This window comes from Sinohyriopsis cumingii, chromosome 16 (genome assembly GCF_028554795.1).
Source record: "Sinohyriopsis cumingii isolate HCF-2022 chromosome 16, ASM2855479v2, whole genome shotgun sequence".
Lineage (NCBI taxonomy): Eukaryota > Metazoa > Mollusca > Bivalvia > Unionida > Unionidae > Sinohyriopsis > Sinohyriopsis cumingii.
Window position 1 is genome coordinate 20439977 of NC_142976.1, and position 15835 is coordinate 20455811.

Genomic DNA, 15835 nt, shown 5'->3' on the forward strand with positions numbered 1-15835 from the left:
CTTTCAAATTTGATAGGCTTTTGTCACAAGTCAAGGCCTTTCAAATTTGATAAGCTTTAGCCCCAAGTCAAGGCCTTTCAAATTTGATAGGCTTTTGTCACAAGTCAAGGCCTTTCAAAATTGATAAGCTTTAGTCACAAGTCAAGGCCTTTCAAATTTGATAGGCTTTAGTCACAAGTCAAGGCCTTTCAAATTTGATAGGCTTTTGCCACAAGTCAAGGCCTTTCAAATTTGATAGGCTTTTGTCACAAGTCAAGGCCTTTCAAATTTGATAAGCTTTAGCCCCAAGTCAAGGCCTTTCAAATTTGATAGGCTTTTGCCACAAGTCAAGGCCTTTCAAATTTGATAGGCTTTTGCCACAAGTCAAGGCCTTTCAAATTTGATAGGCTTTTGTCACAAGTCAAGGCCTTTCGAAATTGATAAGCTTTAGTCACAAGTCAAGGCCTTTCAAATTTGATAGGCTTTTGCCACAAGTCAAGGCCTTTCAAATTTGATAGGCTTTTGCCACAAGTCAAGGCCTTTCAAATTTGATAGGCTTTAGCCACAAATATGGCCAACATTACTGAAAACTCCAAAGATGTAAACAATGTTTTCTGAAAGACCACTCAACAGAATTTGTCCCAGTTTGACATACAGTATCCTCATATAAAGAGCTTTTGAATTTGTTAAAGTGATGCCAATCCACAATTAAATAATTATTTTCTGTGGTGCAACAAAGAAATGTTGAAAGGTCACTTAGACTGGCTACAGTATATACGTCATCACCTTCCATTTTGGATTCTCATCAGGACTAGAACTCAGATTCATTAGAACACTTTATTACTTGGACTTCTAATTTTTAATTCTTTTTAAGATTATTCTTGGATTATTTTTGGATTTGATTCTTAAAACAGTAACGTTTTTTTCTTTCATTTTTCTAGGGAAACAAATTATTGGTTAAATTTTACAAAAGCTTCTTGTCTTTGCTTTTTTCCTAGTTTCTGTTTATGAGAGCCTAAACACATAACAGTATTTAATCATAGTGCTCAAATTTCCAATTATGTTACTTTCCTGAAAGGGATTGCTGACTTGGATATTATCTACACACTATACCATGATTTTTAGTGATACAGTTAATAGACCACATTCAGTTCTGATTGGTTGCAAATGGTGATACAAATCTATTTGAGTCCAGGGTAATTAAGGTAGCACTAAACAGTTTTCAGCTATGGCCGCAACCAAGGATTTTCACCTCACCTTGAAGCCAGACAGCCTTCAAAATAAAGCTCTATTACTTTTAACATGTACTATGTTTAATCTCATCAGAGAATGATTGGAACAACAAAGCTCACCCTTCTTCGATAACCCCCTTGTTTTTATTACCTTTACCCCTTCCCCAAAACACAAGAATATCTTTAAAACTTCTGCATTAGAATGATCCCTTTGTATATACAAGAAGAAGTCATGCTTCCTTGGCACCACTGTAAATAATTAGGGACTAACATGTAAATAAATTATGGATCTTGCTTCAAATAAAAGTTTATCACATGGTTATAAATATGAAACTATTTAGTGCCACCTTAAGGAAAATCTGAAATCAGTTAAGTATTTTCTCTCGCTATTACATGATAATATGATTGAGTATAAACAAATATCGTTGCTCTTTTTCCATGCTGCACACAAATATAAGCTACCTTATTACTGTATATAATCTATGTATGCTCCCTATTACCACAAACATCTGTGTAAAAATACCAAGAAACAACAATAACAACATACAGATAAGATCAGTGGATATAGCTTATGTTTCAGCATAAAAATCTAAATATAAAGGATATCTGAATAAGTGTTTCCTAAATAGGTGAACTTCACGTTTTTATCCAAAATAGTAAAATATCATGCTTTTACACTTTATGACCTTTGACCCTGGTGACCATGAAATTAGTGTCCAGTATTAACAGCATAACATGAATCTTAGACACCTGATGGATACATAATGACAGTTTTCTATTGTACCTATTACCTTTCCTCATTTGCTGGATGAAAACGTGTGGCACTTAATAACTGGCAGTCAGAATTAAAAGTAGTCTGTTCACAACATGGCCGGGGCCCCAAGTGGTTGAGTGGTCTAAAGTGCTCTCTGTTATGGACCACTGCCATCTCACGTTTTTCTGCGTGGGTTTGAGTCTCGGCCAATGTGGGTATGTGAGAAAGCTTGCCAGTAGCTTCTCATGGATTGGTGGTTCTTTCTGGGTTTTCCCAGGTTCTTCCTCCACCATTAATACTGGCCGCCATGTATAGCCTATCGTGTGCTGATAAATGACATTAAACCCTACCAAAACAACAGCACAACATGTCCTACTGAAAGCTTAATATGCCCTAAAAACTGGATCCAAGTAAAAGTGCATGGCATACTAGAAGCTTATGAAATTAAAACATAACTGGCGAGTTAGATACAATATTTTGAGCCTTGTATGTTAATTGGGCAAAGTGGAGTGTATGTTATCGATAGTTTTCACTTGTTTTACTAACAGAAGGAGTGGGTACCTTGGGTGGCAGAGTGGTTTAAGGTGTTTGTCTTTTCAGACAATTTATAAGGGGCCCCCAAGTGGTCTAAAGTGTTCCATTATGGATCACTGCCTTCTCACCTCTGTCTGTGTGGGTTTGAGTCTCGGATTTGGCCAATGTAGGTATGTGAGAAAGCTTGCCAGTAGCTTCTCGTGGGATGGTGGTTCTTCCTGGGGTTTTCCAGAGTTCTTCCTCCAGCATTAATACTGGCCGCCATGTATAGCCTATTGTGTGCTGAAAAATTGCATTATATCCCATAACAACAACAACAACATCAACATCAGACCATTTATATCTCAGCTATGTCCATGTAAGTTTGAGTTTCAGGCTCAGCCAGCATGGGTATTTGAAAAAGCTTGCCAATATGTTCCTGTGGCTTAGTGGTTCTTTCCCAGGATTCTTCCATGTTGTTCGTGCACCACATATACTTGCCACCATGTATAACCTCTCATGAGCTGAAAAATAGCATTAAATCCACAACAATAACAGAAGGAGTGCCTTTGTTAAGCATAGTCAACTGCTAAGCCTGGTTTTAGGCATTGTTATTCACTAGGTAAACAAATGACTCTTTGAATACCAATTTTCTATTACATGAATACTATTGGTTAACAAAATGTATTCAGATTTGAATATTAAGTTATTTGTTTCAGCTCAAAGCTATTTTGGTAGATGTTGGTCAGTTGAGTTATCTCATACCCAGAAGGGCCTCATGTTTGTGTTACTGTCTTCTAGCTATATAAATATGTACCTTGGGCAGGTAAGGGACCAACCATATTTTGGATGTGGGTCAGGGGGTCTTTCAAAACATTTTTCTTTTTATCTCAATGCAATTCATTTTTAACAAAAATTATGGACATAATTAGTTTGGGTTATTTTGCAAATCAGAGCAAGAAACTTTTTTTATACTATTCAAGCAGCTTAAAATATTTTTTATAAATCTTACCCCCTCCAATGAAATGTTCAGTTCCTAAATTCTAGGTGAATGATTAACAGGTAGATTAAAGTAGAAGTTTCAGATCAGTGGACACCTTGAAGTGTTGAAAGGTGGAGATAGAAAACTAAGTTCTCCATGTTGTAATATACATAGCTATATATACATGCTCTTAGTACTTACACCTATCATTAGTCACTGTACTGTCTGAATCAGCATATGTGTGACATGTGCAGTGTTAGTTGGCATGATTAGTCTAAATGAACCTGCTGAGCTTACTTAATTTAATGAGAATGCTGGCACCATGCAAAGCTTTGACAGATGACTGAGCAGTTTTAATCATTTCTAACAAACTTTCTTCTTAAGGAATTTAAACAGTTGTACTTGAGATCACACCTAAGTTGACCCCACCTATTATTAGCTGCTTGACCTAGGTGAAAATATTCAGGTGTTGCACAGCTGATACTGGTGGTTCCTAGTAACTCATAATTCATAACTGTCAATTTGGAAATTGATGCCTGGGACCCATGTTACAATAAAAGGCCAGTGTCTGACTGCTTGAAATGCATACTTGTGATGATTAAGCTGGGGCTTACCTATCTGTGTTCTGTCAATCAACAAGAGTACATATAATTTATGAAGTATTTACTTTAGGCATGTCATGTCACTCCAGGTTGTATCATCAGTAGGTGACATGGTCATGTGAACACAGAATTTTAATACTGGTTGTTGCAAACTGGAGAAAAAGAAAACCATATCTGTACATGAGCTTTATTTACCTGCATGACTTTGAATCTATAGGAGACACTGTCAAGTATTTAATTGATTCATCATCTGAAAGTTCAAGGTGAATCAACACCACTTGTATTCACTGCACAAGGAGTCCAGATATTACATTAAGTAATAATGCTGGTGTCAGAAGTGGGATATTTTCAACAGTTATTTTAAGTCTTGAATGGAGTATATATTTAAATTTTCTTGGAATTTAATTCAGGTGCATGATTTCAGATGAGCTGATTTTTTGTGTGATTTTTATTTTAAAATTTACCTGTGATTGATTGACTTACACCTACGCAGGGATCAGCTTTGAATACAACATAAGTGCATCCATTGAGTGCTTATCTAGTGGCATTTGCCTGTGAAATGCTATGCTAAAGGGGAGTAGTGTGATATATTTGTATATATATGCAGTGTGTAAATTGAGTCAACTTTGATCAGTTTGGAATTTTTACATCTACGCAGGAGATTCATTTATTAAATGTACATAACAGCTACACAGACATGCTTGTTAAATGGAAGGACACTCGAAGCAAAGACATACTCCTTTCTAAACTTGAACTAGAAATTAAAGAAGGCCATGAAGGACCAGATATTGCCGTTTCTCATATTTACATTTTCCTCTTGGATAATTCTTTCATGTGTATTTGTTCCTCTCAGGTGTGAAACAGACATCAACGAATGTATGAACATTTCATGCCTAAATAATGGCACCTGTGGAAACCTGAATGGCAGCTATGAGTGCAACTGTTCACATGGATTTACTGGTCAAACCTGTAGCATTTCAGTAAGTAGTACAGATTTTGTTTCATTTATGTGTGATGTTGAAGGGATCTCTTTCTTTCAGCAGCACTTCACTTAAAGTTTGTGTATAATTTTTTTCATTATCCTTCTGCTATGTACAGTAAATTGGGGTGGATATAAATATGTCTCTCTGTCCAGAAACATTTTAACTTTGTGAGTATGATTCTCGTATTTTTAAAGATCTCTCAGCTGTACGTGGTACACAGTCAATATTAAACAGTTGCTTAGAGGTGCATTTTTATACTTAGAATTGTTTGTATTCAGTATTGTTTTGGTTACCATGGAAACAAATTTATCATACAAAAGTATATAAATTGACACCCCTGCACCATAGGGATACAATCATAAGTAGTACAAATATTTAGATGACTGGACCATGGGGTTCTTAAAGTACGAGTTTGATACATAAGTAGTGATTGGGTGGATGTATGTCATACATGAGTGGGGATAGGTTGGATGTATGTCGTGTACATGAGTGGGGACTGGATGAGTGTGTGTATCATACATTAGTGGGGACTATGTGGATGTGTCTCATATAAACAGGGACTGGGTGGACATGTGTCTGATTCATAAGTGGGGACTGGGTGGATGTATGTCTCTACATAAGCAGGGATGGGATGTGTGTAGCATACATGAGCAGTAACTGGGTGGATGTGTGTAGCATACATAAGCAGTGACTGGGTGCTTGTGTGTCTCGTACATAAATGTGGACTGGGTGGATGTGTGTTTCATGCATAAGTGGGGACTGAGTGGATGTGTGTCTCATGCGTAAGTGGGGACTGGGTGGATGTGTGTCTCATGCATAAGTGGGGACTGGGTGGATGTGTGTCTCATGCATAAGCGAGGACTGGGTTGATGTGTCAGCTCCAAATGAATCTTGTTTACATTAATGTAAACAAGTTTGTCTAACAAATTTGTTCAATATTTTAATGAAAACAATTAACTTCATTTACATGAACGTTAAACACACCAAAATGACTGTCCTAATTATATTCATATTATATCCATTTTTATGTTTTGCCATTTTATAAGTACATGTATATCAATAATTAACATTGTCACATGTTATTCTAAGCCTAATACTTGCTGATAACTTTGGTTCAGTGATTAGCATTTGTGGACTTATGACCAAAAGGATGCAGGTTCGAATCCTACTGCTGGAAAAGCCTGGGTCAGCTATCATGGTATGACCTTGGGCAAAGCACTTTATTCCTATTTCCTCAGCACTAAATGGCCTATATGTGTGGCGGTGTTGTAAAGCACAAAACTAAACCATACCAAAGTATCGGAGGCAAACGTGTGATGCATCATAAGATTTACAAGTGTACTGTTAGTAATTATCAGACATTCAAGCTAAATGTCCATTTCCAAACTGAGTGGGACATTACTGTATATGCAAAATTCAAACTATAACAACTTCAAAAATTTCCATCCATTTTTGGTGAAAGTTTCTGTACTCAATTATCATTAAAAACTTTAACACTGAATAGGTGGATCGACTTAACACAGATTTTTCCATTGGTCAGCAGGGCCAGCTAACATGGAAATTGACTTGTCCTGCTGAAAGTCTACATGCCCTCTTAATGAAAATAAAATAGCAACTTTAGAAATTGTAACTGGCCCTACAGGCCTGTGGCTGTCAGTATTAACTGGCCCTCTTCAACCCCCAACCCCCCAGTCCTGGGGCAAGCAGCTAAATTGATCCTTTAATTAGTAGCTATGGTTATCTTTGATCTCATAGTAGGTCTATATTTCCTAGGAATTGCCTTTATATATGTCAGTGATTGACATCAAGGAAGTACTTGTGTCTTTTGGAGCTTAAGTGCTTACCATATCCACACGTGTGTACTGTTAAACTAAAACGTAAACATTACACTCAGACCTACCAGTGCATATGGCATGATTTGCTGGTAGATCAGGGCCCGATCTGTTCATTTAAAATCGTAAAATAAATTGCATGGACTCTGATATGCTGGCACAATTTGCAGTGTCAGAAAGGGGTGGGGGTAGCAGGATCTACAATATTCAATGCACATTTGGGTATGACTTATACACAGGTACATACAGTATCCTTAGTGAAGCCAAGAAAAGACTGGTACAGCATTTATTCTGGTCCAAAAAGTTTACCATTAATTACATAATACACATGCAATAAATCAAGCCTGGGGGTATTGGGTACTAAAGCAGTGTGATGTTTAATCAAAATAATAGAAGATTGTTTGAAAATGTTTGATAAACATGCCTTTTGTTATGACTTTCCATTATTGTGTATAAATGATAATACTGCATATAGTTTAACTTTTAAACTTGTTAACATTTTGACATGAAATATTTCAGGAAAAGTTAAATATTGTGAGAAACCGCTAGAAGATGATAATAACGCCTTTGATGGATTAGGTCAATACACACAGTCAAAAGTACAATGACTAATGTGAATATAAACAAATGGTACTGAATATGTGAAAATGACCTTGATCAGGACATTGAAAATGACCTTGTTCATGAAAAAATACAGGAATATCGCAGTTCAATATTTTTTAGATGTAAAATCGTTGTAGGTTGGTTATAGGGAACCAATCTTAAGTCTTTAAGAATTCCCATTACTGGTTACAGTACCACCGTATTAATATGTTTGATAACATGTTTGAACTCCCTGCAAACACTATGGACCATTATATGCTCTCCCGTTTTTCAATGACAGATCAAGGTCAACATCATTTCTTTTAATTGAATTTGTGATGGAAATGATGTATGCCCAGATCTGCCAGTGCATACTTGCAGGTCTGATGTGTGATCATTTTTACAGCACATCAACACCTTGAAGGTAATGTTGTGCTGAGGCAATGTGACTAAGGTACCTTGTCCATAGACACACCTCAGTCAATGGTCAAAGCTAATCAGATGATTGGATTAGTTCCTGCACCCATCTGGTTAACATTAGTCCAATATCATAACTAATGACTCAATGTGGCAGTCCAGTGAACATTTTATATTGGTTATTGTGGTTTCACCCTTCATCCTGGTATATTTAATGGATTAATTGCTGGGCAGGGTGTTTTGATAGTGTTTAGTTTTCTCATCCTTGAGTTGACATGTAAAAGGCATGATTACACACAAAAATATGTGATGATTAATTTATTCTTAGTTCTGGTACACTGACCCTGAAAGGCTGATTTACCAAATTTGCACTTCATTTACATTTGGCTACATTTCATTGTCACTTCATTTGCATTTGAAATGAATTAAAATTCATTTGCATTCCATTCAAGTCTGTATTTCACTTATCATGTTGTATTTTATTTATGGTGCTAGCAATCCATTTTGAGTTTTAGATTTATTTGTTTCTTCCATCCATCCATTGCTTTCATTTCTGGGAGCTACAGTTGTTCAGCTGGTAAAATGTTGGAGTTGTAAACCAAGAGTTTTGTGTTGATAGCTATCCTAGCCCACCCAATTTGGCTGTCTCGGTGTGTTCTTATAAAAAGGTGCATATCTCACATTTCCGTGACAAACGTCCTTGAGAAAGTCACTAGTTGCCTCTAAGTGTCCTTGAAAATGTCACTATAGCTGTCTCAGTCTCCTCAAGAAAGGCACTTAGCTGCCTCAATGTGTCCTTGAGAAAGGCACCTAGCTGCCTCAAAGTGTCATCGAGAAAGTCACTTAGCTGCCTCAGTGTCCTTGAGAAAGGCACTTAGCTGCCTCAAAGTGTCCTTGAGAAAGGCACCTAGCTGCCTCAAAGTGTCCTTGAGAAAGGCACTTAGCTGCCTCAGTGTCCTTGAGAAAGGCACCTAGCTGCTTCAAAGTGTCCTTGAGAAAGGCACCTAGCTGCCTCAAAGTGTCCTTGAAAATGTCACTATAGCTGTCTCAGTCTCCTCAAGAAAGGCACTTAGCTGCCTCAAGTGTCCTTGAGAAAGGCACCTAGCTGCCTCAATGTGTCATCGAGAAAGTCACTTAGCTGCCTCAGTGTCCTTGAGAAAGGCATTTAGCTGCCTCAAAGTGTCCTTGAGAAAGTCACTTAGCTGCCTCAGTGCCCTTGAGAAAGGCACTTAGCTGCCTCAGAGTGTCCTTGAGAAAGGCACCTAGCTGCCTCAAAGTGTCCTTGAGAAAGGCACTTACGGTAGCTGCCTCAAAGTGTCTTTGAGAAAGGCACTTAGCTGCCTCAAAGTGTCCTTGAGAAAGGCACTTAGCTCACATATCCTTAGCATGATATGGAAAATAATGTGCTCAAATTGGCATTAATACCTATGAATCAATATGTATGAATCAAAATGGAAATATACTGAATGAAGTATTGAAGCGAAAAACTTGTTTTTACTTTTTGTTTTGTTAAAATTATTACGTTATTGAAATTATAGCAAATGCATTCAATTCAAAGACATCATTGAATTTTTGATAAAATGCAACTGCAGCTGCAGTAAATGTAAATATATAGTCGTAGGGTATTTGTATCTCTTATTTAATTTTGTTAACATACAGTTGTACAGACATAACCATTAATGATGATGTCATCATATGAGTGGCAGTTGTTATAACTGCCTCGACAAGAACATGGTCAGAGCTTGTAAGGAGTAAAGAATCAGATTTCAGATTATTATGTGAAAGGACATTTGACCATGGAAATTTACCAGCATCCTGAAAATGATTGATTATCAGATCCATTGCATTTGATTCCATTTTTGTCATTACATTGTTTTTGTTGTTGTTGTTATTATAAGGGTTTAATGCCATTTTTCAGCACAAGATATGCTATACATGGCGGCCAGTATTAATAGTGGAAGAAGAACTCGGGGAAAACCCCGGAAGGAACCACTGACACACGAGAAGCTACCGGCAAGCTTTCTCACATATCCACATTGGCCGAGCCTGAGACTCAAACCCATGCAGACAGGTGAGATGGCAGTGATCCATGATGGAGAGCGCTTTAGACCACTCGGCCACTCAGGGCCCCTTGTCATTACATAAATTTGTGGCTGTTTCACTGTGCAGAAAGTGGTCATGTTATCTTCAAGGATGGATAATTGTTTATTAACAGTTTAAAGATCCATACAAATTGGTATACCATGACTAATAGTACAGTAACCCTCTTTATTATGTCCATTTATGGGAATCATAACAATGACCCCAGTTGTAAGGGAGGGCTATTTTTATAAAGGAAAGTAGCAGCAAGGTGTATTAAAATGCATAAAAGGAATAAGATAACATCTCATCAAAATTGATATCATGAAACAAAAACTAAAATGTTGTGAAATAAGTTCTTTAGTAAGGATAAAATAAAATGAACTAATTTAATGGAATCCATGACCATACCCACATTATAAGAGGGACGGCATTATAATGAGAGGCCACTCTGGTGTCCTAGTGGTTATGGTGTCTACCACAGATGTGGGAGGTCACAGGTTTGAACTTGGGCCAAGTCATACCAAAAACTTATTAAAATGGTACTAACAGCTAGGCCAGGTCTGTCCAACCTTTTTGACACCATGGGCCACTGAAAAATGTATTTCTTGAAGCTGAGGGCCTCAGCAGAAAACTGAAAAGCAATAACTATATAGCTGCTTGAGCTCTGGGGAGCGATTTAAAATCAGCACGTGGGAGACGGGTTGGACAGCACTGAGCTAGGCAATCAGCATTATGAGGTTAGTGTCACGACTGGTTGGCCTGGTATCAGAATAATACGAGTGGGTGGGACATCATGTTACATGTCTGCCCCAGTGCTAGACATCACTACCTGTATTATAAAACTGCCACACAGTGATATAACTGAAAATTGTTAAAGCTACATTAAAAGTCCAAATCATACACATCACACACACGCACACATCACACACACACACTCACAATATAATAAGAAGCTTCATAGTGAGTAATCACTATGAATTCATAGAACCTGAATCTATAAAACAGACACCTCTATATGTAATATTTAGTCTTTGCGTTGTCTTTTGGTCAATAAAAGAGCCACCCCATTATGTACCTGCATCCCACCCAACATCTCACCCAACTGCCAGCCCCATCTTCTCTCTTTCTCTCCCTCTCTCTCTCTCTCTCTCTCTCTCTCTCTCTCTATATATATATATATATATATATATATATATATATATATATATATTTATTTATTTATTTATTTATTTATAATGGAGTGCCTGTACATTGTTTCAGCCCGAATCTTGTTCCTGCTGTTTCCTGGATAATCCCTATAATGACAAGACTTATACCAACCTATAGTGTAAACTTGTTTGTACATTGTAACTAAACTTTGTACATACATACATACATGCATGTTTATTAGGGTAACTAGTACAGTATCATTGTTTCTTTTTCCCCACCTGTTGTTTTCATAAATACTTAAGATTTGTGGCTGCTATGTTACTCCACACAAAAGGAAAATTAAGCAGATAACCTAATCATGCTTGTTGCTTGAATAACAGTAGGCTTACATTTATCCAAACAGTTTTGGGCAAATGTCAGGAACAGCCTGTTTGGATTATCTATTATTGTTATTCATGTTTAATTTGTATTTTGTGCTTGATCTTTTTCCATGATGGAGGATAGAGTTTTGGTGCGTACCTGCATTTTGTCATGTTCATAAGTTATAAATAAATTGTTTACTGATGTTCGCATTCAGTATCAAGCCTTGTTTACAAACTTTGAATATTTTGGAAATCAACTTTTGACCCACATCCAGGTCATTTTATTATGTTATAGATTTTTATATATTAGCTGATATTGGTAAACAAAATTATTCATTACTATTTTAAGTTCAGTCTGTGGGATCATTTTCAGTTGTGTTCAGGTATAATTTGAGAGGATTCATTTATTTGAATTGTTTATTGGAGTTACAAAGTGCTGTTTGCTATTTTTGGACAAAATTAGAAAATTAAACAATACTTATCAAGTTGAAGTTTGATATTTTTTTTATCCACTCTGTAGTACCTTAGGGATCAACACAAAATGACACATTACTCATGTGACTGGTTAGTCTTTAGGGAGGTCACAGGATACAAAATGAGACTAAGGGAGTGTACTGGTAGGTGGTTATTTGATCCTCAAGGGATCATGCTAAGTAACCACTGTGGTGGCCTAGTGGTTAGAGCATCCACCTAGGATGCGGGACGTCCTGGGTTTGAACCCCGGCTGAGTCATACCAAAAACTTACAAAAATGATACTAACAGCTGCCTCACTTGGCACTCAGCATTAAGAGGTTAGTGTTAGGACTGGTCGGCCTAGTGTCAGAATAATGTGACTCGGTGGACATCATGCTACATGTCTGCCGCATGATTAATGTCCCGGTGCTACACACCATATTAAACAGCAACACTGCGGACATCATAGCAATATGACTGAAAAATTGTTAAAGCTAGTCATTAAAAATCCAGATCAATACACACACTCAATTTGGTAGGTACAGTATTGCTTAATTTTCTAATTCCATTGAATCCATTGTACCCTAAGGGACCCTACAAGATATTTGGAGTGTATCCTGTGACAAAAGTATAGTAGAGTAAAAAAAATATGCAAATCATCATGCATTATAAATCCTGAGAATTATTTTGTGAATGCAACTGAACATGATGAATGCATCTTACTAAACATAATAACAACAGGTTAGAGCTGATCCAAATGAGTTTACAATGAATGACACTTCTGGTTAGAGTCTAGTTTTTGATCATATTTCAGGACAGTGTAAGTCCTAGCTTCAGCAAGCTGCTTAGAATGTTGTAGCCAGAGGTACTTTTTCTCAAAAATCATAGCACTTAATTGAATACCATTCATGTACTATGTTGTGCAAGATATCAGTGATGATGACAGCAGCTTGCATGGTGGAATTTAGTCATCTCAAAATTGTCTCCCTGTTCACTGCATGCAAATGAGGATGGAATCTAACAAACAGTTTGGTTCAATTATTCTTGATACTGTTTGTCCTATTGTAATATCTACAGGTCAGAGTGACTACAAAAATGTGTCTGGTGTCTTTTGCCCTTATGATTATCTGCACCCAATTGCTTAAGATCAACTATTGTAAAGATAACTCTTTTCCTATTTACATGTAAATTTCTACGATGCAAAACTTGAAGGATTGCTCACTTTTTGCTGGAAGCAATGCTAGATGCAGAACCAATGTGTATGAGGAAAAATTCAGAGGAAGTTTAGAAACCAGTCAAAGCACTTTAAGTATCTTGGCACGTTATTATCCTATCATGTGACTACATTATTGAGTAAATTAGATTCTGGTTAAATACTCATCTCTTTAAACATACAGGCATGGGTGTTGTGAATAATTCAAACCATCTGACAAAATTAGAAATGTGCTAATATGTAGGTAGTGATTGCACTGTATCCATATTCATTATGAATGAGCAAAGGTAATCATGCCAAAAGAAAATATATCAATGAGCAAAGGTAATCATGCCAAAAGAAAATGTATCAGTGAGCAAAGGTAATCATGCCAAAAGAAAATGTATCAATGAGGAATGGTAATCACGCCAAAAGAAAATGTATCAATGAGCAAAGGTAATCATGCCAAAAGAAGATGTATTAATGAGCAAAATGGATAGATCAGGTCTTGGTCATAAAAGCCAATCAATCACTGGAGATATGTCCAATATAGTGATTGTTGACTGTCTTCAAGTGCAGCATAATATATCAGAAATGATTGTTGTAAGTTTGTTTTCAATAGCCTGCCTGATAATGGAAACATTCCATGGAACATGCAGACTTTTGGATGTTCTGGGCAGTATGTACAACTTGATTCAAAACAAACAACAACAAAAAACAGTTTGGGGAACCATGGCTGAGTACTAAAGATTGTTGCTATCATCACCACCTTCCCTCCCCCTCCTCCAATTTATGTAGAACTCTAAGAATTAAACTGAAATGTTTGAGCTGAATGACATTTGTATGCTGGTGATCATTTGTATGCTGGTGATCATTTGTGTGCTGGTGATCATTTGTATGCTGGTGATCATTTGTGTGCTGGTGATCATTTGTGTGCTGGTGATCATTTGTATGCTGGTGATCATTTGTGTGCAGGTGATCATTTGTGTGCTGGTGATCATTTGTGTGCTGGTGATCATTTGTATGCTGTTGATCATTTGTATGCTGGTGATCATTTGTGTGCTGGTGATCATTTGTGTCATTTGTCTGCTGGTGATCATTTCTTTGCTAATTGCTTTTAGTACCAAACACAAAGGATTTACACTATTTTTTTCAAATTCCATCACGGTCTGATTTTCTTGGCTGACCTAACATGGATGTGATATGCTGTGTACCAGTACATAAATTGTGGTTTCCTTGTGTAAACCTTGTGATTGGTGTGCATCTCAGTGTTTTAGTTGATCTTAGTTGCTTTGGCTAGTGGCTTGTCATAGCTTTTGTGGACAAAGAGAGTAAAGTGTCTTCTTGTTATGGGATCCAATAAAGGAGCAGACTCTGGTCTTAAAATGAAACCCAGTAACTGTCAGAGTCTGTAGCATTATACCTTAAATATTCCATTGAAGATCCCATTGATGCATTATACAGCATGAGCTTTGTAAACATTTCAATGAAGATCCCATTGATAGGATCAAACATTCAATGAAGATCCCATTGTTATACAACATAGGATCAAACATTTCAACAAAGATTCCATTGATATACAGCATAGGCTCAGACATTCAATGAAGATCCCATTGATATACACCATAGGCTCAGACATTCAGTGAAGATCCCATTGATATACAGCATAGGCGCAGACATTCAATGAAGATCCCATTGATATACAGCATAGGCTCAGACATTCAATGAAGATCCCATTGATATACACCATAGGCTCAGACATTCAATGAAGATCCCATTGATATACAGCATAGGATCAAACATTTCAACAAAGATTCCATTGATATACAGCATAGGCTCAGACATTCAATGAAGATCCCATTGATATACACCATAGGCTCAGACATTCAATGAAGATCCCATTGTTATACAACATAGGATCAAACATTTCAACAAAGATTCCATTGATATACAGCATAGGCTCAGACATTCAATGAAGATCCCATTGATATACACCATAGGCTCAGACATTCAATGAAGATCCCATTGATATACAGCATAGGCGCAGACATTCAATGAAGATCCCATTGATATACACCATAGGCTCAAACATTCAATGAAGATCCCATTGATATACACCATAGGCTCAGACATTCAATGAAGATCCCATTGAGATACACCATAGGCGCAGACATTCAATGAAGATCCCATTGATATACAGCATAGACTCAAATATTTTGTTCTAGATCCCATTAATATACAGCATAGACTCAAATATTTCAATGAATATCCCATTGATAGGATCAAACATTCAATGAAGATCCCATTGTTATACAGCATAGGATCAAACATTTCAATGAAGATTCCATTGATATACAGCATAGGCTCAGACATTCAGTGAAGATCCCATTGGTATACAGCATAGGCGCAGACATTCAATGAAGATCCCATTGATATACACCATAGGATCAAACATTTCAATGAAGATTCCATTGATATAAAGCATAGGCTCAGACATTCAATGAAGATCCCATTGATATACACCATAGGCTCAGACGTTCAATGAAGATCCCATTGATAATACAGCATAGGCGCAGACATTCAATGAAGGTCCCATTAATATACAGCATAGGCTCAAATATTTCAATGAAGATCCCATTGATATACAGCATAGACTCAAATATTTTGTTCTAGATCCCATTAATATACAGCATAGACTCAAATATTTCAATGAAGATCCC

At 36.9% G+C, this 15835-nt stretch overlaps 1 protein-coding gene across 4 annotated transcripts in view; it reads left to right on the plus strand.

The window, feature by feature from the left end:
* The window catches only part of LOC149780039 (protein crumbs-like), a 237653-nt gene that overhangs the window by 146695 nt on the left and 75123 nt on the right, over positions 1–15835 (plus strand). For all 4 annotated transcript variants that reach the window (XR_016414989.1, XM_089936792.1, XM_089936793.1 and 1 more), the window contains one exon: positions 4916–5042. Coding sequence is in view for 3 of the 4 variants with exons in the window: in XM_089936792.1 (XP_089792918.1) it covers positions 4916–5042 (127 nt within the window). In the remaining variant the exon portion in view is untranslated. The remainder of the gene's footprint in view (positions 1–4915; positions 5043–15835) is intronic.